At 39.8% G+C, this 23,412-nt stretch overlaps 2 protein-coding genes, 1 long non-coding RNA gene and 1 other non-coding gene across 4 annotated transcripts in view; 3 read left to right on the forward strand and 1 right to left on the reverse strand.

Moving 5' to 3' along the window:
• The first annotated feature begins 1,458 nt into the window (after positions 1–1,458).
• Positions 1,459–8,559, forward strand: cd83 (CD83 molecule). The gene is made up of 5 exons (XM_050046373.1): positions 1,459–1,628; positions 2,037–2,173; positions 3,976–4,198; positions 4,811–4,917; positions 5,023–8,559. Exons 1-5 carry the CDS (start codon positions 1,475–1,477, stop codon positions 5,185–5,187), a joined length of 786 nt encoding a protein of 261 aa, XP_049902330.1. The 5' UTR covers positions 1,459–1,474; the 3' UTR covers positions 5,188–8,559.
• The window catches only part of LOC126391540 (uncharacterized), a 253,793-nt gene continuing 237,857 nt past the window's right edge, over positions 7,477–23,412 (reverse strand). The window contains exon 2 of the long non-coding RNA XR_007570092.1: positions 7,477–8,898. This is a non-coding gene — a long non-coding RNA (uncharacterized LOC126391540). The remainder of the gene's footprint in view (positions 8,899–23,412) is intronic.
• On the forward strand, positions 13,631–13,712 carry trnas-aga (transfer RNA serine (anticodon AGA)). The gene has a single exon. It is a non-coding gene; the product is annotated as a tRNA-Ser (tRNA).
• The window catches only part of cfap418 (cilia and flagella associated protein 418), a 15,266-nt gene continuing 7,434 nt past the window's right edge, over positions 15,581–23,412 (forward strand). Inside the window, exons 1-5 of the mRNA XM_050046378.1 lie at positions 15,581–15,797; positions 17,546–17,648; positions 18,900–18,964; positions 19,387–19,452; positions 19,695–19,790. Of these exons, the coding sequence (XP_049902335.1) occupies positions 15,652–15,797; positions 17,546–17,648; positions 18,900–18,964; positions 19,387–19,452; positions 19,695–19,790 (476 nt within the window). The 5' untranslated portion in view covers positions 15,581–15,651. The remainder of the gene's footprint in view (positions 15,798–17,545; positions 17,649–18,899; positions 18,965–19,386; positions 19,453–19,694; positions 19,791–23,412) is intronic.

Consider the following 23,412-nt stretch of genomic DNA (forward strand, 5'->3'; position numbering starts at 1 on the left):
AAGTTGTAGCACGTATGGTTGATTTGTTATGAAGTTTCAAAGTTTTGAACTTTAGACGCTTGCTGTAGCGCCACCATCAGGACTATTGGCTTGAGTTTACAGCTGAGGATATCTGGCATGAGACTGGACCTTTGTGCAAAGTTTGGTGAGTTTTCACTCATGGGAAGTATGATTTCCTCGGAGGAAGAAAGAAGAAAGAAGAAGAAGAATACTTAGGATTACAATACCGGACACTAATTACTGTACCTAAAAGAGGAGACACTGCCAGTTTTGCTTTTGCTTAATTTACTTTTATTTTTCTGCTGAGGTGGAAAGCCTTACATAGCCTTACATAACACTTCCACATACCCGTAACGTCACTCATAGTGGGACTTTCCAAACCTTTGAGGTATGCATGTGTTTCGTGGAAACTACCTCTCTTGCCAGCAAAACCATGGGGAAATCCCAAAGTTGTTTCACTTTCAGCTACCGATTAAGTGTGTAATCATAACATTGGTAGCCGAATAACATGTTATGACATGGTTAAATAGCTACCATTAACTCGAGGCATTCCATGCACAAAAAATACCACTGTGGCAGTGTTACTATTAAATCGCAAAATGTCGGTGGAGGATCTTCCGGTGGGCGGACATCTTGATGACTTAGCATTTTTGACTGTGACACAGGTTAAACGAAAGGTAAACAATGGTCGCAAACAATAAACACACATAAATCAATCATAAACACAACTTTAAAATATCTGTCAAACCGGATTTATTTTCTAATCCACACTATAAAAGCGCTAACCCGCTCGCTTGCGCAAAGTTACGCTAAACGTCATTCACAAAGCCGTCAATTTAATCTATTCTGCCTTATTGCGCAGGTCTCTAAGCAGGTAAAGCACATTTATATATATTTTATAAATCTGCAGGATCCGGTTATTAATTCGGCTTACCTCAAACTGGCTTCCATCCCGTAATTATTGTTTAATATGTAATCTGTTGCAGGCAGAGTAATAGCATTGGGCATCACTGGCTGCTTTTGAATGATGAAATCTGAGCACAGTCACGTGCAACTACGCCGATTTAACCACTAAACGCCAGCTGTTAATTAAATGCATGTGTGATTGCTCTTTGAGGAATGTGTGTGTAATTACAAGCAGGGGGAAATGTAACTGCTAATTTTCTTAATGCATTTCGTCATCAGTCACAGCACAGCGGGCACTGCTACCTCCACCTGCAGACCTACAAGTTAAGTTAAGTTATACGACTTGCAGCTGAATTAAAGCATATCAATGACACTGCCTCATAAAATATACATTAAAGAGATATCTTAGATGATGTTACTCACCTAAAATGATGAGTAGCGGAGGATGCAACACATGGAGCATGATGGCAATCTCTAATTGTGAGGAGGTGTGAATCAATATGGAGAAGACAGATATGGCACGCCTAGAAAAGGGGAATCGTTTCGGTTTTCATTTCCTCATGAGAGCATGACTATAGCCTATATAAAGAGTTCTTACTCCTCTCTGCTACAACAAGGTCTCTGCCTCAACTCAAAGCTTTTCAACCTTCTTCATCTGCACATCATCGTCATCATCATCATGAAAACACATATTTTGAACCTCGCTCTGCTGTTGTCACTGTGTAAGTATTTTTAAAACTATTTCATGTCATCCATGGTGCGTTTTTGTCTCTCAAAATGACATGATGGATACTGTGCTGAGTATTCGTAAAACTTTTATTTATGTGATTCATATTATTCGTAACTATAGGCTACTATAACTAGGCTATATAAGAGTTGTTGTGGTGCAGAACATTCGACACAAACAAAGCAGGTGAAAGTACCAGTTAAATATGATTAATATAATTACAGTTCCATGTGTATATTACACAGTAAAAAGAGCTGTACATTCATTGTGGGTAGCCCTTTATAGAATAAGGAAATGTCTGTAAAGATACAGATACACAGGAGCGGTGTCTGATATGAAACATCTTATATGTAAGGTTATTATGATAAACTTTATATTTCATGTATGCTCTTGTGCTCCACAGATATGTGTCATGCTGTGGGCATGGCTGTAGAAAGAAACATGCTGGAGACAGTAACTGAAGTCGGCTCAGACTGTGTTCTTGAATGCACCGCCAAATACACGCCCGGTGTTCAGTACAGAGCAGTCAGGTGGTACAAGGTAAAGCTGCTTTTATTTCATGCACATTTCATTGCAAAAACACCGCAACATCCTGTAGTTTTTATTTGTCCAAGTATACAAAGCAGCAGGAAGGAGGTGACACTGGGTGCAGCTACATGTCCACGTCTCATTGGCTGGATTACTTTCTGTTTCCCGCTGAAAGTGAAGCATATGTCAGAAATTGTATAAAGCAGTGGTTTTTAAACTTTCAGAGCCCAAAGCACACCAAAGAGCAAGCCAAAATCTCAAGGCACACCTGTATTTATATCTATTTATATTTATATCTTATCACTCTTATCACAACATAAATATTTGTTTTTGTTTACTAATATCAAATAACAATTGGCAGCTCATGAAATATTTAACAAAATGACTCAAGATTTCATTTGAAATGTTTTAAAATTACATCAACACACCAGCAACACATCAATTTAAATGGGAAATAATGTAAGATAACATATGGACAGCAACACATGTGTTTAATAAAATGAAATTAAATTAAATTTTTTAGGTAGAATTTGCCAGAAAACTTGGAGATTGGTGTGCACAATATATTGATACAGTCTATTAAGAATTCATTCATAACTTTTTGTATAGGCCCAGTTGAATATTGCAATAATAATGTGTGGTTATCACCTGGATTTCTGAATAAATGTGACATATATTTACAGTTTTATTATCCGTAGTTTGACAGTTGTTTAAGTAAAAGCAGACACAGTAAAGGGAGTGTTGGTAGTACTTAAACAGAGGTGGTAGTGTTATCAGCAAAATGTACCAAAAATATGAAAAGTAAAAGTATTATTCGGTAATATTCTGTTTTTCATTGGGATGCACGTTATTGGATTTTTTGCTGATATCTAATATACCGATATGTAACAGCTCATTTAACCGATAACTGATACCGATATCAATATATCCACTTTTCCCCCACCTAATATTAGTGATTATTAAGTCTCTTCCCACCCACCAACAGATGCAGACATGAAATACTTTTAAGTGTTAAGAAAGAGCATGTTGGCTGATTCTGATATTTCATTTTAAAGCCGATACCAATGATGCACCGATATTTTTGTGCATCCCTAGTTTTTCTCTGTACTGCAGTGAAGTACTGACACTGCAAAAATACTCTAACACAAGTTAAAGTCCTGCATTGAAAATGTAACTTAAGTAAAAGTATAAAAGTGTCATCAGGAAAAAGTACTCTTAAGTTAAAGTACATAGTAGTAGTTTGACTTTTTGTAGTACTTGCAGGTGTTCAGGTAAAAGTAGTTTCACTTTGGAAACGTTTAAAGTATTATCAGGTAAATGTTACTTAAAGGATGAAAAGTAGAAGTACTCATGATGCAGAGGTTCCTTTCAAAGTGTGTAATGAACACATGTTGGAGCATTTCAGCATTGTAGTTCATCAATATGGAGCCAGTTCTAGATACTTTGTGTACTACTGGGATGGTAGTACAGTACTGCAACATATCATGTAAATATTGCTTTAACGTCAAAAGTAACTATAATAAAAGGACTGGAGTGGAGTACAAGTATAAAGTAGGAGAAAATGGAAATACTCAGTTGAAGTACAAGTACGTTAAAGCTGTACTTACACTCACAGGGGTCATTACTCTGCATCAATGACTTTATCTTTTGATACTGTTACTTGTAATGGAGTACAGTGTGGTAGTGGTACTTTTACCTGAGTAAGGGATCTGAATGCTTCTTCTAGAAAACAGTCATGTTTCACAGTTCAGCGTAAACTCATGTTGAGCTGTGTAGTTGTACATGAATCTAACACAGCACTGATGATGTCACAGGTCGAAGAGTCCTCTCAACTCTCAGGCCTTTTGACCAAAGACCTCCCCAACGGCACAACGAGATGGTACACCGGCGTGGACCGAGAGGTGGACCTGCTGGGCGAGACCCGTAACATCCTCCTGCCCAACGTGACGTGCGCAGACAGGGGCGTGTATGTCTGCCACCTGGCAGCACCTGTGGGCGAGCAGAACCGGGAGGGCCAGGTGCTCCTCACTCTGACAGGTAAAAGTCCGAGCTCGGAGTCACGGGGTTCAGATCCCACTGGCATTTGTTTCAGACTTACCCAGTTCTGTGATGGGAGAAACACGTGAGCCCCTGAGGCGTCTGTGACATTTGATTATAAAGCAGGGAACTTCTAGACTCAACCATCTCATTTACATCAGCTGTAGAAAAGCATGGATCTGTGGTGCGAGGGATGGAGCGTGGGTGGGACAGGGTTAGTCATCAGAGACCAGAGAGTCACAGGATCACTGTGGTCATTATTATTTCACTCTCACTCTCAACCTCAAAGGCAAATCTCACTCTTTGATATTTGTGACAACACTAATACAGATCAGGCTTGGTTTAGGAGTAAAACAAGCAGTTCCAATCCAACACATCTCATCTTCTTCATCTTTGTCTAGTTTTCTAACTGGTTTGATTTTAATCTGCTGAGATAATTTGATTCTTACTATTTCTGCTGGTTTCTGAGGCTAAATGTGCCTCAGAGTCTGAAGCCTTTAAAATGTGTTGATTCATGTACAGCAAGGTTCAACCCTTCACTTTCTGCTGATACAAACGGAAAGTCCTGCAGGTTTGAACGTGACTAACTTTAATTTGTGTTTTCATTTTCAGATTGTGTCGACAGCTCCACAGAAGCAGTCATAATGGCCGACACTTTCTTGGTCATTTCCGCCTCGGTGGTGCTGATGGTTGCACTTGTGATTTTTTTCATAAGCTATGTAAGTAATGGAATCTGCTTACACACTCTAATGCTTGAGAACATTTATATCTTTATAAACTGTCCATTCCTCATCTGAATGTATGTTTCCTTGTCTCCACCACAGGGCAGTATGAACAAAATCCTCAGACGCCAAACAAACAAGACGCCAAAAAAAGAAACTTTATTGGATGCTCCGCTCAAACCACTTGAAAAAAAGGACTTAAAGTTGATCTACACGTTGGGTCCTAAAGTGTCTAAATCACCCACAGTGAAGAATATCTGCGTTTAAAGACAAAGATGGTGCTGGAAAGATGGTGCAGGAGGAACGAACGACCAGGAAGACCCACAGAATAGCTTCTTTTCTTACTTCATCTATTACTTGTCCTCAAATGTTTAAGAGTTAAAATCATCACCTTCAATTTATAAAACCACCTGCAGCCTTATCACTAGGACTTTAAAGGATAATCCCTCCAGAACAATCAAGTTTAACTGGACAACCAGTTAATCCCAATCAAAGACTTCTATTAAATGTTTGCCCCCCCCCCCCCCCCCCACCTGTAAATCTTCTGCAGAGGACAAGGACCAACTTGTAGGAAAATCTTATGAAGCTAAAATCAATGTGGACTCAGAGCGGGCTCTTCCCCCCGAGACTGGACAGCCAGACAGCAGAGAGATGTCCAGCAAACTGGTGTAAATGGACGGGGTGCTGGTCACGGGGTTGTCCGTGGCTCAGGAGGTGGACCGGATGCTGAGAGGTTAGGAGTTCGAACCCGGGCTCCTCCTGTGCATGTGTTCTTGGGCAAGACATCGAGCCCCAAATTGCTGATGGTCAGGCCGGCGCTTTGAATGGTGGCTGCCATCAGTGTGTAGATGCTAACCCATGTAAGCCAATCCAACTCACTATATTTATATAGCACATTTTACAAATTGTAGGGATGACTAAAGTGTTGAACAGAACGAAATAAGCACAGTTTATCTGAAGGGGTGCTAAAGCACTGCTTGTAGGTTTTGCTGATCAGCGGCCTCAGGCCACAACTACCAATTACAGGATGGTGGTTTAATTACAGGTGCATCAGTTGTAGAGTTGCAACACATTCTCACTTTTAACTTGTCAAATATCAACGTCAGTGGCTCTAGACATTAAACTGTGATGCTCAGGAACGGTATGTCAGTTTATGCTACTACATGCATTGTGTCTTTTCAAAATATACTTTTGTTTTCACAGGAAATGTTCAGTTTCTGCTCGTTTAATGCAGTCTTTTTAAAAATGAACTCAGAACGTAGGTTAATCTCCTTGCGTTTAGGCAACAAAAGCACATGGTTTGGCTTAAAATAATTACGTTTACTAACGTAACTTAAAGTCAAGATTCCTGGTTTCATTCAGGACAGGAGCAGCAACCTTCCAGGTGATCCGGAGTTTGTCCACCTCATCTCCCTCCTGGCGTCTCGCTCTTAATACTCCAACAGTTGTTTGGAGAGTCAGAAAATGTCACTGCCTGATCAACCCAGTCTCATTCCAAAATTGTCAAATAATTCCTCAGATACAGACGAAAAAAAAACAGGGTATGATACGTAGTCGGGTGGTGTCGGTTGATAATGCCATCAAACGGCGTCAGTTTAAAATGCTGTCGACCAATAGCGTAATTTCAAAATTTAGGGAGTCTGTAGAGGGTGGTTGAAGGGGTGATGGGTAGGTCCAACAACACTGGACTTTCACCCAGGAGGTCAGCGTTCGCTTCCTGCATGAAAAACCTAACCACGTGCGTTTGTTGCTCAATGAAATCAAAGTAAATACGCTGCGTTTTACCGATGTTGTTAGTTTGTTTTGAAAAAGACTGTATGCATCTAACGAGCGGAGAGTATACATTTTCTCTGAAAGTGTAAGTGTATACTGAGAAGATGTCCCAAAACAACAGATGTACCCAGGATACCTAGCACCTCATATGTAGATGTGACAGTCCACTGACAAAGCGCTGATATGTGACGAGTTTGGAGTGAGAATTTGTTGGTCCAGTTTGTCTGCGCTGCTAAAGAGTGCCTTTGTGTCAAAAGCCACTGACCAACCATCATTATTTGATGAGCTGGGAGTGGGACCACCAAGTTATGTTAACTAAATGCCAATTTATGGATTTTTCCTCCGCAACAACTGAGCAAGATCCATCTAAATATAATCTGCTGATAAAGGCCGTGAGATGTGTTTGAAAAGGTTCGTAAGTCGACTTTGAGTTAAGATGGTTTGGTCAACCTACCTAAGTCTGTGAAATCTGTGAACTTAAGGAGCAATGTAAGGTTAGCTAATGCTAGTGACTCAGACTGCAGCAGCAAAAGCTGTGAAGTGAGCAGTGGTGCATTTTAATTTTTGGTGTGTCAAAGACAGATTATTTTATTTCTTCTTTCAAACACTGCATCATTTAACTTTTATCATATCAGTCGTCGCGGCGCTTTTTGGGCTCCTTGAGCTCCGACTCGTCACAAAAGATCGTTTCTTTATTTTATATATTTTTTCATGTTTCTTTATTTTATTTCTTTGTTTTTGTCCGGATCCAGCATGTTAAAATAAATGTCCAGCTGAATTGCAGGAAGCTGTATGTGTAAACAGGGATGTGTTTGTTTATCTTGTTGTCAGAATTGAAGAGTAAGACGAATGAAAGAGGACAGTGGTCAGAGTTACCATCAGGTCACTGTGTCCTGATAAAGGAGGAGTTTCTTAATGAGGTGAATGCTGTTAAAGTGACTGAGAGAATCGAGAAAAGCCCTAAGCCACTATGGATTGTATGTCTTTTACTATGTTGGTATTTTGGATTTTAATTGTTTTATTTTATTGATCTACTTGTGGACAAGAAGCTAGTTGGGTGAGAAACACTGTACGCTGACATGTAGCAGGTATGAGACAACTTAGTCTCAATATTTTCATTCTGTATTTCTATATCATCAAGTGACAGGTTAAAAAACTCCAGACTGTGACACTGTGCGCAGCAGTGAGAAGTGAACCTTGATGATCTTTTAAAAGGAAGAACTAAATTACACTTCTGCTTAGTGCTATATTTACTTTCATCTGACCTTTATTTTTACACATAAGGGAAAGCCCAGAGACAGACACTGTTTTTATTAATAATGTAGTACTTCTCCTTTGACCCATCAATGGTAGGTATGAGACAGACTTTTCTTAGGGGAACAACAAAGATAGAAATAAGATCAAATCATGTTTTATGTTTGCGCTCATGTCGTCATGGTCACATCCTGCTGCAGGCTGATGTGCTTTTGTCTGGTTCAGTTTGAAGCATGTATGTGTTTTTGTTTTGTGGCATAATGTAAATGATTGAAGAATTTTAAGCTCAAGAAAACCAAGGAATGAACAGAGGAGGAGAGAGAAAAACAATGACTGAAAAGTTTGTAATGTGTGCTGTAGGACTAAAGATTCTCAGGGTGGTGAACTTCCCTGCTGATGAGACCTTATATCCGTAGACGAATCTTGTTTTTATGTTTGAGTATTACAGGTTAGAGAGTTGATTGTGAAAAAAAGCTTCTCATATTGAACTTGTCTGAAGACATTTTATAGTCTCTATGAGGCTGCGTTTCCTTACTGTTTTTCTTTTGTTATCCTAAATATGAGTTTTGTTTTTGTGCATTGCACATTTGAGATAATAAACTTTTAAACAAAGCTTTTGTTTCCTGATGTTAAGTTTGTTAACGCTTTATAGATGAACAGGCGCCACGGTGCAAACACTGCTGTGGAGCTCGGCAGAGGTCTGTCATAATTTTAAAACATTGTTTTAATGGTAAATGGACTGTACTTGTTTAGCACTGTTCAATTCTTCTGACCACTCAAAGTGCTTTAACACTACATGTCACATTCACCCTTTCACACACTACTGCTGCTCAGTAACCATTCGCTTGCACCCACGCACCAATGGAGCAGCCGTCAGGAGCAATTTGGGGTTCAGTATCTTGCCCAACGACACTTTAGCCCCGTCTCCACCAAACCCTTTCAGTCCAGTCCCTTTGGAACCAGCAGTAAGCCTTCAGACACAGTACCTAGACCCTCGGTCTGTTCAGACAGTCCTCTTAAATGTGGGCGGGGTTGTTGTCACTCACTGCTCCGTCCAGCACTTGCTGTATTTCCTCATCAGCGGTGACACAGATGGAAGTCTGCACCTCATTTATCGTCCACAGAACGAGGCTGCACGCCCACATTTTCACAACAAAATAGAACAGGCTGCAGTGAGAGTCTCTCTCCATGGGATATTTAAAAATAGCAGCTTTGTGCATTTAGTCCTTCTCAGGCAAGCTCAGGGGTTTAGTGTTGCTGTAGCCCACAGGAAGTGAGGATTAGAATATATGACCTTCACATAATCCGCTCCAAATTAATCTATATTTTTAAAGTCATTACTAAAAGTGTGTGTCATATAAAAACTAAAGTGATGGTCAAAGTTGTCACAGTGAAATTTAAGGTGTGCTGATGGATTCACGTCATCAACTCATGCATTGAGTAACATTACAAGTTAACGTTCCACCTTAAAAGTTGCCGGCAGTCGGCCCAGTGAATGAAGTTATTTTTTCTCAGACTCCAGCTGCTGTGAGAGGCAGCAAAACATCCTTTCATTTTATAGTTACAGTTTACTAATAAAACTCTCCACAGTATGAACAGTGGTTACATGAGCCTCAAAACCAGACACAACTCAGCCCTGAGCAGAGTGACCGTCCTCTACTGACCAATCAGACTGCAGTGTTCACAGCTCCACCTTTTAGTACCAGATCTGTGTGCTAGGTACCCCAACAGAGGGGGGATCAAACATGGGGACGCTAAGGAACGCTTCTGTTGGTACCATCCACAACTTTTTACAGTGGAAACAGAAAAAAAGCGTACTGAACTGAAATGCTCAGTGGAAACGGGGCTTTACACATTCAGACAGAGGGAGCCAGGGACTGAGCTGCTGCTCTTCCGATTGGTGGGCAACCCGCTCTTTCTCTGAGCCACAGCCGCCCTTTGTTTCCCTTTGATAAACATATTGAATAACTTTAAAGTTCTGTTTTCCCTTTCAGACCTGTTTGAAAAATTCTGATGTTCAGACTTATGTGACTCACCTTTGATTACGACTAAATTAATGATAAAATGATGGCAGATTAAAGTGTTTCACTTCTGGCTATCATGAGAGGAAACCATGTAGGCTGCATATCTTAGAGATTAGAGAGAGTGTTTAATGGGGGAAGTCCATCTAAAGTGTCACTTTGACTTGCTATTCTACAGAAATGAAACATGGGGAAACACCCAGGAGGTGAAATTTGTTTGGCAAATGTATTGGTTTCAAGGCAGAACTCCATCCTCAAAACTGATTTTTGTCTTGTGGATTAACTCTGTATGTCTTACATGATTGGGATATGTATTCTGTGTGTCTTACCTGTCTGTGTTTTGAATGTACCTGCAGTGGAAAAGAATTTCTTCCCTATCTGTCAATCTATCTGCATCTATCTAGCTATGTATCTATGTATGAATGCATGTATCTATCTATATAGAGAAACATGTGTTGCTTATGGTCTATATATTATATGTGCTTATATGTTATATATATATGTTATATCAGTGTTTATGTCACTGTCCTCTCACTCCTCCCAGATGTTTCTCAGGTCAGTGATAAGTTTAGGTCGCTTGTGATTCACTGTGAAGCACTGGTGTTTTAAGTGCATTCATGTGCCAACACTGAGGGACATCGAGGAAATCAAAATATAACAAGCAATATAGTCTCAAAAACAAAATCCTCATACCTATAGTTCCCTTCATTGGCTCCCTGTTGAGTATTACACAGTCAGGCTCCCTCTCATGTAGCTGCACTACTTCACCCGTATTCTTCAGAGCGCTCTCTTCAATCAAATACACTAAATTTGTTGTCTGTCCCTCGCACTCGCCTTGAGACACGTGGTAATCGAGCTTTTGCGGCCGTAGCACCTCAATGTCAGAACGCTCTGCTCAGGCGTTTGGGTAACTTGTATACCAGAGCTGTACTTTTTCAAATTTTGTGTATTGTTGTTGTGTAGTGTGAATACTGCTTTTTTTCTTGTGTGTGCAAATAGTTTTGCTAGTTGTGCACTTTTCACAACATGGCTCACGTAGTCACTTTGTCTCTACAATTGTTTTCTTGTTGTACATTGCCCTTGTGAAGCACTTTGTCACCTACGTCTGGGAAAAGTGCTATAGTAATACATGGAATCAATCTATCTCTATCCATCTATCTATTGACCTACCTACCTACCTAACAGCCCATCAATAGCTCAGTTGTGTGGTGTTGCTATTTAATAAAACAAGTTAATGATGTGGGTATGAATTTGTGTCTCTTTCCATCCTGTTTCTGTTTCATGAGTCAGCTGAGCTGCATCGTCTCCATCATGAAGCTTCATCACAAACTGGATCATAAAAGTTTAGAACCTCTCAGAGTTTTTATTCAAAGCGCCCTCCAGTAGACCAGACAGCATTTCAGAAACAGTGAAACGGACACAGCGTTAAGATGTAAAATGTTAAATATAGTGTTGTAGTTTCATGAAATGTTGGGCCTCACAAGAGACCAATGACAGCAGAGGCAGATATTCTGACTTTAAGTAGTTAGTTTGGGTCAGACTTGACGGAAGGGAATTATGTTTTGTCATAGCCCGTTTACTTTTACCACTTACATGATAAAAATGTATGAATATTTATAAGGTATGTCTGTTACATGCATTGTCTTCTTTCTGAATACACTTCCGATTTTACAGGAAATTTACCGTTTACATACAGTCTCTTCAAAATAAGTATTCTGTCAGTACAACAACACTAATTGACGTTTCTCCAACAACTAACACATGTGGTTAGGTTTAGGAAAAATGGACAGGGTTTGGCTTTAGAATCTCATGGGACGCAAACACCCTTCTCCAGGGTGAAAGTTGGTGGTTGTTTGACCCATTCCCCAACCCTCCCAAACACCCTACTCAGACTTTCACCGCCTTAACTTTCAATCTTGACACCGCCGAGCGTCGTTAAAGTATAATGGCGGTTGGCCGCGAATAATGCCGACATTAAAGGATGTTTTTTTTTTTTTTGTCAGTGTCTGCGAGTGTTTGGGAGTTACTGCCCACTGGATTTCGACAAGTTCGGAGTGAGTATGGGTTGGGACAATGAAAAGAGCTCAGTCAAAATAATGAGGCTACTACATTTCCCATAATGCAACTTGACAGCATCGTTTTCACAGGCTAAAACTGGTGGAGCTTCCCTTTAACTAAATGAGACCATGTGTTGTGCTTAAAGGTCAAACGACTGATAACCTGTTCACTTTATCAGCTAATATTTCTTTTTTCTGTTTTTTTTATTTTGTTTTAATGCCCTGCAGCCATGTACAGGATACATATATACAAATATTCACTTTTAAAATGAATGAGTTCAACTTTAAACCACCTGCGCTGTTAAATGTTATTAGTGAGCTTCATTGTTTCAGATAAACTGAACCACACCTGATGGGAAACCACCATCACCGACAACAAGTATGTCAGCAGGGTTTTTTTGCACATGGAACTCAAACAGGAAACAGTCACCTGTTTCGTCAGGTGTGTATTTGCTTTAGCAGAGCTTCTACATCCCGTTCTTCCACTCCAGCCAGTTTCACACTTTGCCATATTTAAACACTTGATATAAACGCCTCATCATCATCTGAATGCAACTGGACTTTTTCAAAATAAAACTTCCTGCAAAAACAGAGAGATTGGTACGCCTTCACAGAAAGATTGTTGCCTCACACTCCCTTAATAAGAACAGAACTAGGAATGTCATTCTTTTACAGTGCTCCTTATACATGGAATAATCTACAAAAGACCTTAAACTCAGACACTCTGCCACACTGATCGCTGTCTAAATGCCTTATTTCTGATCTTGTTTTAATTGACTGTACATGCTTTTAACTATACATCTACACCTTAGCATGTTTATCACCCTGTATCCCACCAGAACGCTGCGCTCTGAGAATGCAGGGTTACTCGTGGTCCCTAAAGTCTCCAAAAGTAGATCAAAAGTAGATCCTTCAGCTATCAGGCTCCTCTTCTGTGGCACCATCTTCCTGTTTCGGTCCGGGAGGCAGATACCGTCTCCACAGCCTGTAGTTAGGGCTGGCTCAGGCTTGTCTTGGACCAGCCCCTAGTGAGGCTGACATAGGCCTAGTCTGCCGGGGGACCTCCTGTGATACACAGAGCACCTTCTCTCTCACTCTCTCTCTCTTTCTTTATTTGCTAACATTCACGTCCTATTACTGCATATTGCTAACTCGGCTTCGTCTTCTTTTAACATACTGTACCACAATTACTGTTATTATTAATATAATATTATTACTAAAATTACTGTTATTATTAATATAATATTATTACTAAAATTAATGTTATTGTAGCTGTTGTCATTACTCTGTCCTGCATCGCTCTCTCCGAATGAATGAATGAATACCATGTGTAAGACCTAGTTCTCCTGTGGGACCTCCAACACACATAAATACACCATTGTAAATAACGTCACATGGACCTTGTGACTTCTTGTTTCCCACGCGGAAAGACATGAAGAAGAACTCGTGAGCTCCCGGAAAATTTCCGCTTACGTAGTCGTGAATAAACACCAACAACAGGGGGGCGTTCATACAGACTCTCCTCATAAACACGAAACACATCCTCCTTTCAAATCACATATCTCACTTTTAAAACTGTCTTTTTATATCATATTATTTTATTCGGTTGTCGTGGCCGAGTGGTTAAGGCGATGGACTAGAAATCCATTGGGGTCTCCCCGCGCAGGTTCGAATCCTGCCGACAACGCAGAATTATTTTACATTCTTCTTTAAAGAAATACACCAGTTTATCTTCACCTTTAGCTAACTAGTCGTGTATGTCAGTATGTGCCAACAGTCGACTGAGCCAGGGCGCTATGCTAATGCCAAAGCTTAACGGAATCAACAAATAGCACTATTTCCTTTCACATTTTCAAAATAAAATACGTAGTAAATAGGTATAATCACCGGCCACTTAATTAGAAACACCTTACTAGTACCAGGTTGGACCTCATTTTTAATTTTTGGTGTCACAGATTCAACAAGGTGCTGGAAACATTCCTCAGAGATGTTGGTCCATATTGACATGATGACATCACACAGTTGCTGCAGATGTGTCGGCTGCACATCCATGATGAGAATCTCCCGTTCCACCACATCCCAAAGGTGCTCTATTGGACTGAGATCTGGTGACTGTGGAGGCCATTGGAGTACAGTGAACTCATTGTCATGTTTGAGATGATGTGAGCTTTGTGACATGGTGCGTTATCCTGCTGGAAGTAGCCATCAGAAGATGGGTACACTGTGGTCATAAAGGGATGGACACGGTCAGCAACAATACTCAGGTAGGCTGTGGTGTTTAAACCATGCTCAGTTGGTACTAAGAAAATCTCCCCCACACCATTACACCACCAGCAGCAGCCTGAAGCGTTGATACAAGGCAGGATGGATCCATGCTTCCATCTGAATGTGGTTTTTCCAATCTTCTATTGTCCAGTTTTGGTGAGAAAACCCGTGTGAATTGTAGCCTCAGTTTCCTGTTGTTAGCTGACAGGAGTGGCACCTGGTGTGGTCTTCTGCTGCTGTAGCCCATCTGCTTCAAGGTTGGACAAGGTGTTGTTGCTTCAGAGATGGTCTTCTGCACACCTTGGTTGGAACCAGTGCTTATTTGACTTCCTGTTGCCTTTCTATCATCTTGAACCAGTCTGGCCATTCTCCTCTGACCTCTGGCATCAACAAGGCATTTTGGCTCACTGGATATTTTCTCTTTTTGGGACCATCCTCTGTAAACCCTAGAGATGGTTGTGCTGAAAATCCCAGTAAATACTCAGACCAGCCCGTCTGGCACCAACAACCATGCCACGTTCAAAGTCACTTAAATCACCTTTCTTCATCATTCTGATGCTCCGTTTCAACTTCAGCAGCTCGTCTTCATCATGTCTACATGACTAAATGCACTGAGCTGCTGCCACATTATTGGCTGATAAGCTATTTGCGTTAAGGAGCAGTTGAACAGGTGTTCCTAATAAAGAGGCCAGTCAGTGAATATTGCGATTTAAATATATTTGTGTTATAATAAATGCATCGTAACTTATAAAGGTCAATTAAAATACAAACAGGACAGAGGCCAGCATTAAAGCTCATTATTATTTACATTAAATACTGGAATTATTATCAATCAATCTTTTTTTTTTTTTGTTACATGAAACCATGAATATAATTTCAGTGAAATGTTAACGTGTGTATTCAAAATAGTGTAGTTATAATAAATGAATCTCTATAATTGTTATTATTATTATTATTATTATTATTATTATTATTATTATTATTATTATTATTACTATTATTTCAAAGATCACAAGGTTAGGCTTTGGATTAGTGGGAATGAAGGTAATGCAAAAGGTAATTGTTTCATTTTCTTTTGTAGGTTTTATATATATTATTTATATCATTATTATTTTATATAAACAGTATGTTTTCCTACTTCTTTACCGTGCTGCTTTAACGTCTGAATATTTGTTAAATCAACAGAACCTCAAAATTTCTTTTTTGTGACCGTTGTAATCAAACATGACAAACTCTGGAACTCTTATTTTGAAAGCGGTATCGCTTCATTTCCGCTCCTGTTACATAGCAACGACGAACGCTGTGAGCGTGCTGTTTGGCTGCTGCTAGCTGAGGTTAGCTCAGCTGGGTTAGCACCAAAAATGGACGATGAAGACGACCTGGACGAACTGCTGGATGAAGTTGAAAAAAAGTTTTGTAGAAACGTTTCTGTCGCGTCCGTCGCTCGCGTGGAGCCGAGCGAGGCGGGAAAAAGCGGCAAAGACAACGAAGGACAGAAAAAACACAGGTAAACGATGCTAATATGGCAGCTAATGGCAGCTAAGCTAACGTCCAACAGTGGGCTGTGCTGTGTGGCTGAACGTTTTACTTAAAGTTATCTGTGTTTATAACGTCTTAAGACCTTTTCCGAAACTTCTCTGTGTTGATAACGTCTAAAGAGCTGCATACTCGGGGCATTAAATGGCCTAATCGTTAGCCAAGTATGCTACATGCTAAGTGAAGAAGGAGAATGTCAGTAAAGTAAGCTTGTGTTGGTAAAGATACTTATGTTGTTGGATTTTGTTTACTTGTGAGTATCTTGATAGCTGTAAGGAATTTAAGCGTTTATAGACATTTGGCTCTGTCAGAAGGTTTTTGTATTGTATATTAACGATATATTGAAATATAGTTATATATTTATATCAGTTATATAGCGTGGGTAATTATTTTCTGAAAAAAGCTTTAGTTAGTTAACTTCCTAACCAGAGCTGTACAAGGTTCATATATTCATCATTTTCCAACAAAGGGTTGCACAGTGAAATTTGAATTTAACCACCCAGACACACAAACGATGCATACAAATTTTTAAATTAAAATAAAATAGAATAATAATAGAACATTTACAGTTTTTAATACACAAATCCTTAGGGACTGTTGGTAATTTATAAGAGTGGAGGAGGTGGTGCAAAAAAGTGGAGGCATGTCAATTTTTTTTTAAGCACTGGGGAGGAACTTGTGTTTTTTTTATTTTGGCCTAGGGGAGAGGCATTCAACTTTAAATAGTTGTATTTTGTATTTACTATTACGGCATATTTGAAGAAAGTCATGCAGGCAGGTTTGGAAAGTATGTTTTCTTAAAAAATCGGCCAAATTACACCATTTATCACAGCCAGAAAAAAATATCGTTGGATTGTCACATTTCCAACAGTCCTTGGACACACCATGTGAGATGAACTCTTCTGTCAAAACAAAAATCAAATCAAATCTTAGTTTCAGTGATATTTTATCAAAATCTCTTAATTCTACTTCTCATTTAACATTTGGCCAAAAATAAACTGTTTGCACAAACTAACCAGCAGCACGACAAGAGTGAAAAATCAAGGCTTTTTCAACCCCAGGATTTAGTCTTTAACTTTTAACTTGTAAACATCAAAGGGTACGTTCTAAAAATCTAATAACAAGTTTATGGTGGAGGGAGGGTCGTGTATTTTCTGCCAGTCACTCAGGGAGGCTCAAGGAAAAATATTTGTAGCTTCTGGGAAGGGTAAAAAAAAGTCACACTTCAGCCACCCCCCTCATCCGATAAGTAAAGAACAGTCCCTTATAAACCTAGAGAGACTTTGGTTTTCAGTGGAAATGAGGGTAGTGCAAAAGGAAGTGGTATTGCAATGCGCAAAACCAGCATGACAAGGAGTTGAGTGTAATTTATCTGCAGCCAGTATTTTAGAAACATTGAGGTCACAGGAATCCACCTAACACACCACTTACTCCCTGAAAAACATTAATCAAAGTTTTTATACTTATTCCCTACATGAAGCTCTGAATGCTACCTTCTCCAAACTACCAGGACTAAAATACTGGAGAAATACTGGACCCTTAATTTATTTATTCAACTAAAAACAAACGTTGTGCCTAAAATACTTGAACCCCCCAGTAAAATATCCAGGAAGTGTATGTGTCAGGGTTAAACTAATGAATTGTAAACATAGAGGGTTACTGTTAAAAATATTTTTTGATGTTTGAAACTTATTCACAATCTGGTTTCCTCTGATTTAGTGCCACAAAACCTGAACAGCCGATAAGCAGCGACACCGACGATATTGACGCCCTCCTGGAGGAATTACTGGAGGAAGACTACAGCGAGTCGTCTCAAATAAAGGTGAACATGTACTTACAGACAAAGACAAAAAAACACACTGCTATCACGTTCCCAATATTTATTTATTTCCACAAGGGCACGACAACTTCTCAACCACAGATGAACCTTCCCCTGAATGCTGGGGATGAAACATTTCATTGAATGAAGCTGTGCTGTGCAGAAGTTCTTTTCTTTTATGTTTTTGGAGTTAAAGTATTAAAAAACAAGGGAAACACTTGAACCTTGGTTTTGGTTTGGATGTTGATGCTGGAGAAAAAAAACTGTTGTTAAGTATTAATAATTTAAGAACTCACTGTGTAAACCAATCTCCAACAAGTGTCACCTGTCTGCTGTGCACTGCAGTAGTTAACGGTCCACTTCAAGCATCATAAAAATAAATACACTTACAATAAATAAAACACTTATCTTAAGGGATAATCAGAATTACCTTATTGATCCCCAGAGAGAAAGATCAGGAAACCCTGATCTATAATAAGTATTTTAATGTTGTATTTGGTAATTAACAGCACAGTTGTTGGATCTGAAACAATGCAACGGTTTTAATTACAGGGGCACTGTGGAGTTGTGTGTGTCTTTGAAGTCTAACAAACGAGAACAGTTAATTTCTTTCCTCATAAAACATTTGCAAAGCATTTTTAAACTGTTTTAAATCCAGCTTTGTTTTCATCCATATTTGCTTGTTTGCAGTCATCTTCACTGCCTTTGCTGCCACATTGCAGCATAAATACAGTAACTACTCTTTATTTTATTTATTTATTTTATTTTATATACTTTATTAATCCCTGAGGGGAAATTCAATTTTTCACTCTGTTGTCAATTACACACAGGTCCGAACACACACATGCACAAACTGGACCTATACATGCACTAAGTGGAGAGATGTCAGAGTGGGCTGCCCATGACAGGCGCTCTGAGCAGTTGGGGGGTTCGGTGCCTTGCTCAGGGGCACCTCGGCAGTGCCCAGGAGGTGCACTGGCACCTCTCCAGCTACCAGTCCACGCTCCATATTTTTGGTCCGGACGGGGACTTGAACAGGCGACCCTCCGGTTCCCAACCCAAGACCCTATGGACTGAGCTACTGCCGCCCCTCACTCTTGCCATCAAAGTAGATGTGGAGGACTGAAATAAAACATTTGCCTCTGAATTATACAAATTATTATTATTATTATTATATCCTGGGTTAGTTGAACTGGCTTCATAGTTCAGGCCTCAGGATGTGCAGATGTGTTATCTGCTCTCTCTTCATTTCAGACTGAACAGTTTCCTAAAGGAACACAAGTGGAGAAGAAGCTGTCGTCTCAGTCTGGAGGGAGAAAGTAAGTCAGTGAGTTCATTCTGAATAAAGACAAAAATGTATTGGGGGAATAATAATTACAGTGTATAAGCACTGTCTTCAGCACTCGGCCTGCAGTACAACAGCACGACCTCGAGTGTGATGTTGCTGAAGTGAAAACACAGTTATGAGTGAAATACCATTTCAGCCTACAAGCTTCAACCTTTAATCACCGTCTAAAAGATAGTTAATTAACCACAGTGACTTTTCTTTGATTGTGTTTTTTGTCTGTTAAATTTGTGTTTATGAAAATGGAAACAAGGTTTGATATTTCTCATGATGTCTTCCAGATTCTGCTGTGTAAAATGTGTTTGTGTTGCTCTGTTGGCTCTTTTGATTCTCTTAAATGTGGATGCTGTTTTATGTGTGCTTGGAGTCGATCTGCGCTGTCTGTTTTGTGTCCAGGTGCTGCCCTGTGTTCGTTGGTGGGAGCTCTGTCACAAATGGTGTAGGAACAGCTACATCCAAGAGGTGTGAAAAATGATTTCATACCACGAGCGTCTGTCATGTTTGTCCTGCTTGTTGGTTTGTAATGATACAGCACTCTGATACCGATTGTCTCAGAGGCACCAAGTTTCCCTTCACATACCTTTATTTGTTTAAATCAGTTTTACAAAGGTAGCGTGTCTGATATGTTACTGACACACTGATGTGTTATTTTTACAATAACTTTTCAAATACACTTCAGTTAATAGTAATTACTGTATTAACAGGTCATGTGACCAGTTGAGGTGTACCTCCTGTGACTTCCGGGTGCTGATGTTTGATGACTGTGAGTGGGACGTGTCCTGTGATTACCTGTTCCTCAGGTGAGTCTGCACACGCTCTCTCCTGACAATAAGACATAAAAATACAGGACATGTTTAGAGGTAGACTTTAAACATCAAGGATCTTCATGTGCCAAGGAGGCTCGGTTGTGCCCCCTTTCTATGAAGCAGCCCCCGCAGTATGTTTCACCTAGAGGTATGAAACTTTGTAAGCATCTGTAACGTCCCAAGACATACAAAAAAGCCTCTTGGAGCCACGCCCTAAACCCAACAGGAAGACAGCCATTTTGACTTTACTCTGCCACTTTTGTGTATTTTTTGGGGTCGCACTTTGTCGAATTCCTCCTCCAGGTTTTGTCTGTACCATCTTAAGACCTGGGACATCAAAAGTTGCGTAAAGCTTGAGGTTTCGTCAAACCGTGTGACCATGGTGAGGTGTCAAATGTCAGTGTTTTGCCACCAAAGAGGAAGTGGTTTGTAAATCTACATTACATGGTCCAATCTGCCCTAAAGGTCACATGTTTTTTGAGGCTTCAGGCCCAAAGCCACTTATGTCATCATGCACATGTTTGCCAGTTGTGGCCAGTCCAACCAAAGAGAGATTATTTTTGACCTTGTGTGTTCCAGAAGAAGTTAAATTATTTTGTAATTTAGAAGGAAAAAAAGCAAAACTTGTGGAAATGGTATTGGCATTGTACGATCCTGAAAACCACAGATTCGTTACATTTACACGTTATTATGTAGGTCTGTGTGATATGATGATATCGTGTGACGAGAGAAAAATGTCTATCGTTTCATATTTTTCTCTATCGTTTATAACGTTGTGACGCAAATTACATTTTTTTACGGCAACATTTTTCGTCATTTGGAGTCTGTCCATCTTTTGCACGGATCACATTGATAAATTATTGTTCTTGGCTTTTTAATTCGCAAAGCTTTTACGGCACTTACAGTAACATAATGAGTTTATATTATATCATATTAATATTATATTAACTCCACCGCTGTCTGTCTCTGCTGCGCTGGCTCAGCCCCGCAGCGCTGAGAAAGAGCAGACAAGCAGCGAGATGGCGACAATATTCAGGGCAACTTTTTATTCACTGGATTAAAATGTGCTATATCGTGATATGTATCGTTATCGGGATATGACATGACCTATATCGTGATATGAGTTTTTGGTCATATCGCCCAGCCCTATTATTATGTAGTGGATACGTTGAATCCAGGGTGTAGGCCGGTCCTATGTAATTATTAAATATTAGGCCTTAATTGTCATTAAGTAGTTTTGAATTTTATTTTGTGAGGTCTTAATTGCCACAAACGTTTTATCTAATTGTATTTATCCACGTTTTAATTTGTTTTTGTCAAAATGAGTCAAGCTTTTCTGCGTCAAAGTCCACATTTCTGATGTTACAAATCTTTAAACCTACCACTGAACCTAATACTGTACTCTCTACTTGCACTTACCTGTTGGCAAAATGTAGATTAACACGGTGATGCAGTGGTTAGCATTGTCGCCTCACAGCAAGAGGGTCGCTGGTTTGAACCCAGGGTAGGGGGGCCCCTCTGTGTAGAGTTTGCATGTTCTCCCTGTGTCAGCGTGGGTTTCCTCCAGGTGCTCCAGCTTCCTCCCACAGTCCAAAGACATGCAGGTTAATTGGTGACTCTAAATTGTCCGTAGGTGTGAATGTGAGTGTGAATGGTTGTCTGTCTCTATGTGTCAGCCCTGTGATAGTCTGGATGCCACAGCCAAAGATATTGCCGCATTCCTTTCATGTTAGTCATCTTTCGTCTGGGTCCAGAAATCACAGTACACCAGACTTTAGATATTGTGTCATTGTTTGTGTGATACTCTGGTATATTACCTCACCTCACACAGAGACACACCAGTCTGCTCAGATAACATCTGTCTCCTGAAACAACCCCACCACCACAGATGTGGCTGAATCATCTGAACGCAGGGCTGTTTTCAGTCTGAATTCTCACTTCTGTTTGATGTGTGACTCCCCTCTGATTCATGATGAGTCTGTCTCTGGTGACGTGGCTTGTTGTTGTTTACTTGAAGAGAGATATTCGCACATTTAACTGTCTGAGATGAAGGTACGGTGGAAAATATCACTTGAGTCTTTCACTACAGGTCTGCCTGTATCACTATTCTGATGAGTTTGAGGCTTATGTATTTTGGGCAGCGTGTATAGCACTGGGCATACAGGATGTTTACATTTCACATTAAACTGTGAAGCAGATTTTCTGTTCAACCTCTTGTTGTTGTTTACTGAACAAAGTGCTCACTGTGTCACCAAACAGAAAGTACAGAGGAGTGTGTAGGAAGCCGTCTGTAACCTTTTAGTGCCTGCACAAAAACCCCTCTCTGTCTCAGTTCGCCTGTGGGCTTTTTTAAGCACCATTTGGCCATATTGTGAGAATGGCTCCTCTAGTGAATGTTTTCACCTGCTGTATGACTGATAATAATTCTGTGCAACTTTAATTTATATAGAATATAGACATAGGAGTCACAAGCATGTGTGTGCTACAAAATGATTAAAATCCCTACATTTTTACGGCATTTTCTACAATTTAAAAGAAAAAACGGTCGTCATGTGCCTAAAGACTAAATAACATTTGTAAGGTAAGAAAATGGCTGTATCTCAGAAACTACAAGGAGCACAACCAACTATAAATATAGTTTAAAAAACCTCATTTTTCAAACATCCTGACTTTGACCGCTGCTTTAGTGTCATTTCTTTGTGACCTAAAAAGTAGTACAGTTAAATACTTGCCCAAAGTCAGTCCGTACCAGATTTCAAGACTTTAGACCAAGCAAAACGTGTGGCATTTTCTGTCAGAAATAGTTTTGGGTGATCTTTCTCAGTTTGCCCGAAGGTGGCAGTGTTGAGCTGTGAAGCCGACCTCTTCTTCCTCATACACTCTGCTTTATGTCCACTGACAGATTTCTTGATCTCAAACAAGTGAGGAGGTGTAGAAACACATTAAAAATGCATTATTCATAAAAGTACAGAAACACAAATTAGTGAAAGTGCCGTTACTGTTAAGAGCGGAGTGAGTCACAAAACCTCATTAAACCATTTAGAAATTTATACATTAAGTTATAAAATGTGTTTTTTTTTTCACACTCAGGTTCGTTTTTTCACGCCCACATTCATGTCAAACAACATAAAAGCTGTTACCTTTTATTTCACAGTGGGAACGACTGCAGCTGCAGTTCACTCTGACCAGAATACAAACGAGCTGAGGCATTGTTGTTTTAGACCCCTGAACACAGCTAAAACCCACAATCAAGTGATTGAGTGTAACAATGACAAGTTTGTCTCCAGAGTGCAGGTAGACACTCTGCACAATCGACCACAACCAACCCAATCACCAGAATAAATGCTGCCATTGTACGTTTCTGCAAACCACAGATGTGTGACATACAGTGGTGTGAAAAAGTGTTTGCCCCCTTCCTGATTTCTTACTTTTTTGCATGTTTTTGCCCCCTTCCTGATTTCTTACTTTTTTGCATGTTTTCCGCGCTTAAATGTTTCAGGTCATCAAACAAATTTAAACATTAGTCAAAGATAACACAAGTAAACACAAAATGCATTTTTTAAATGAAGGGTCTTATTAATGAGGAAGAAAAAAATCCAAAGCTACATGGCCCTGT

This window comes from Epinephelus moara, chromosome 6 (assembly GCF_006386435.1).
Source record: "Epinephelus moara isolate mb chromosome 6, YSFRI_EMoa_1.0, whole genome shotgun sequence".
Lineage (NCBI taxonomy): Eukaryota > Metazoa > Chordata > Actinopteri > Perciformes > Serranidae > Epinephelus > Epinephelus moara.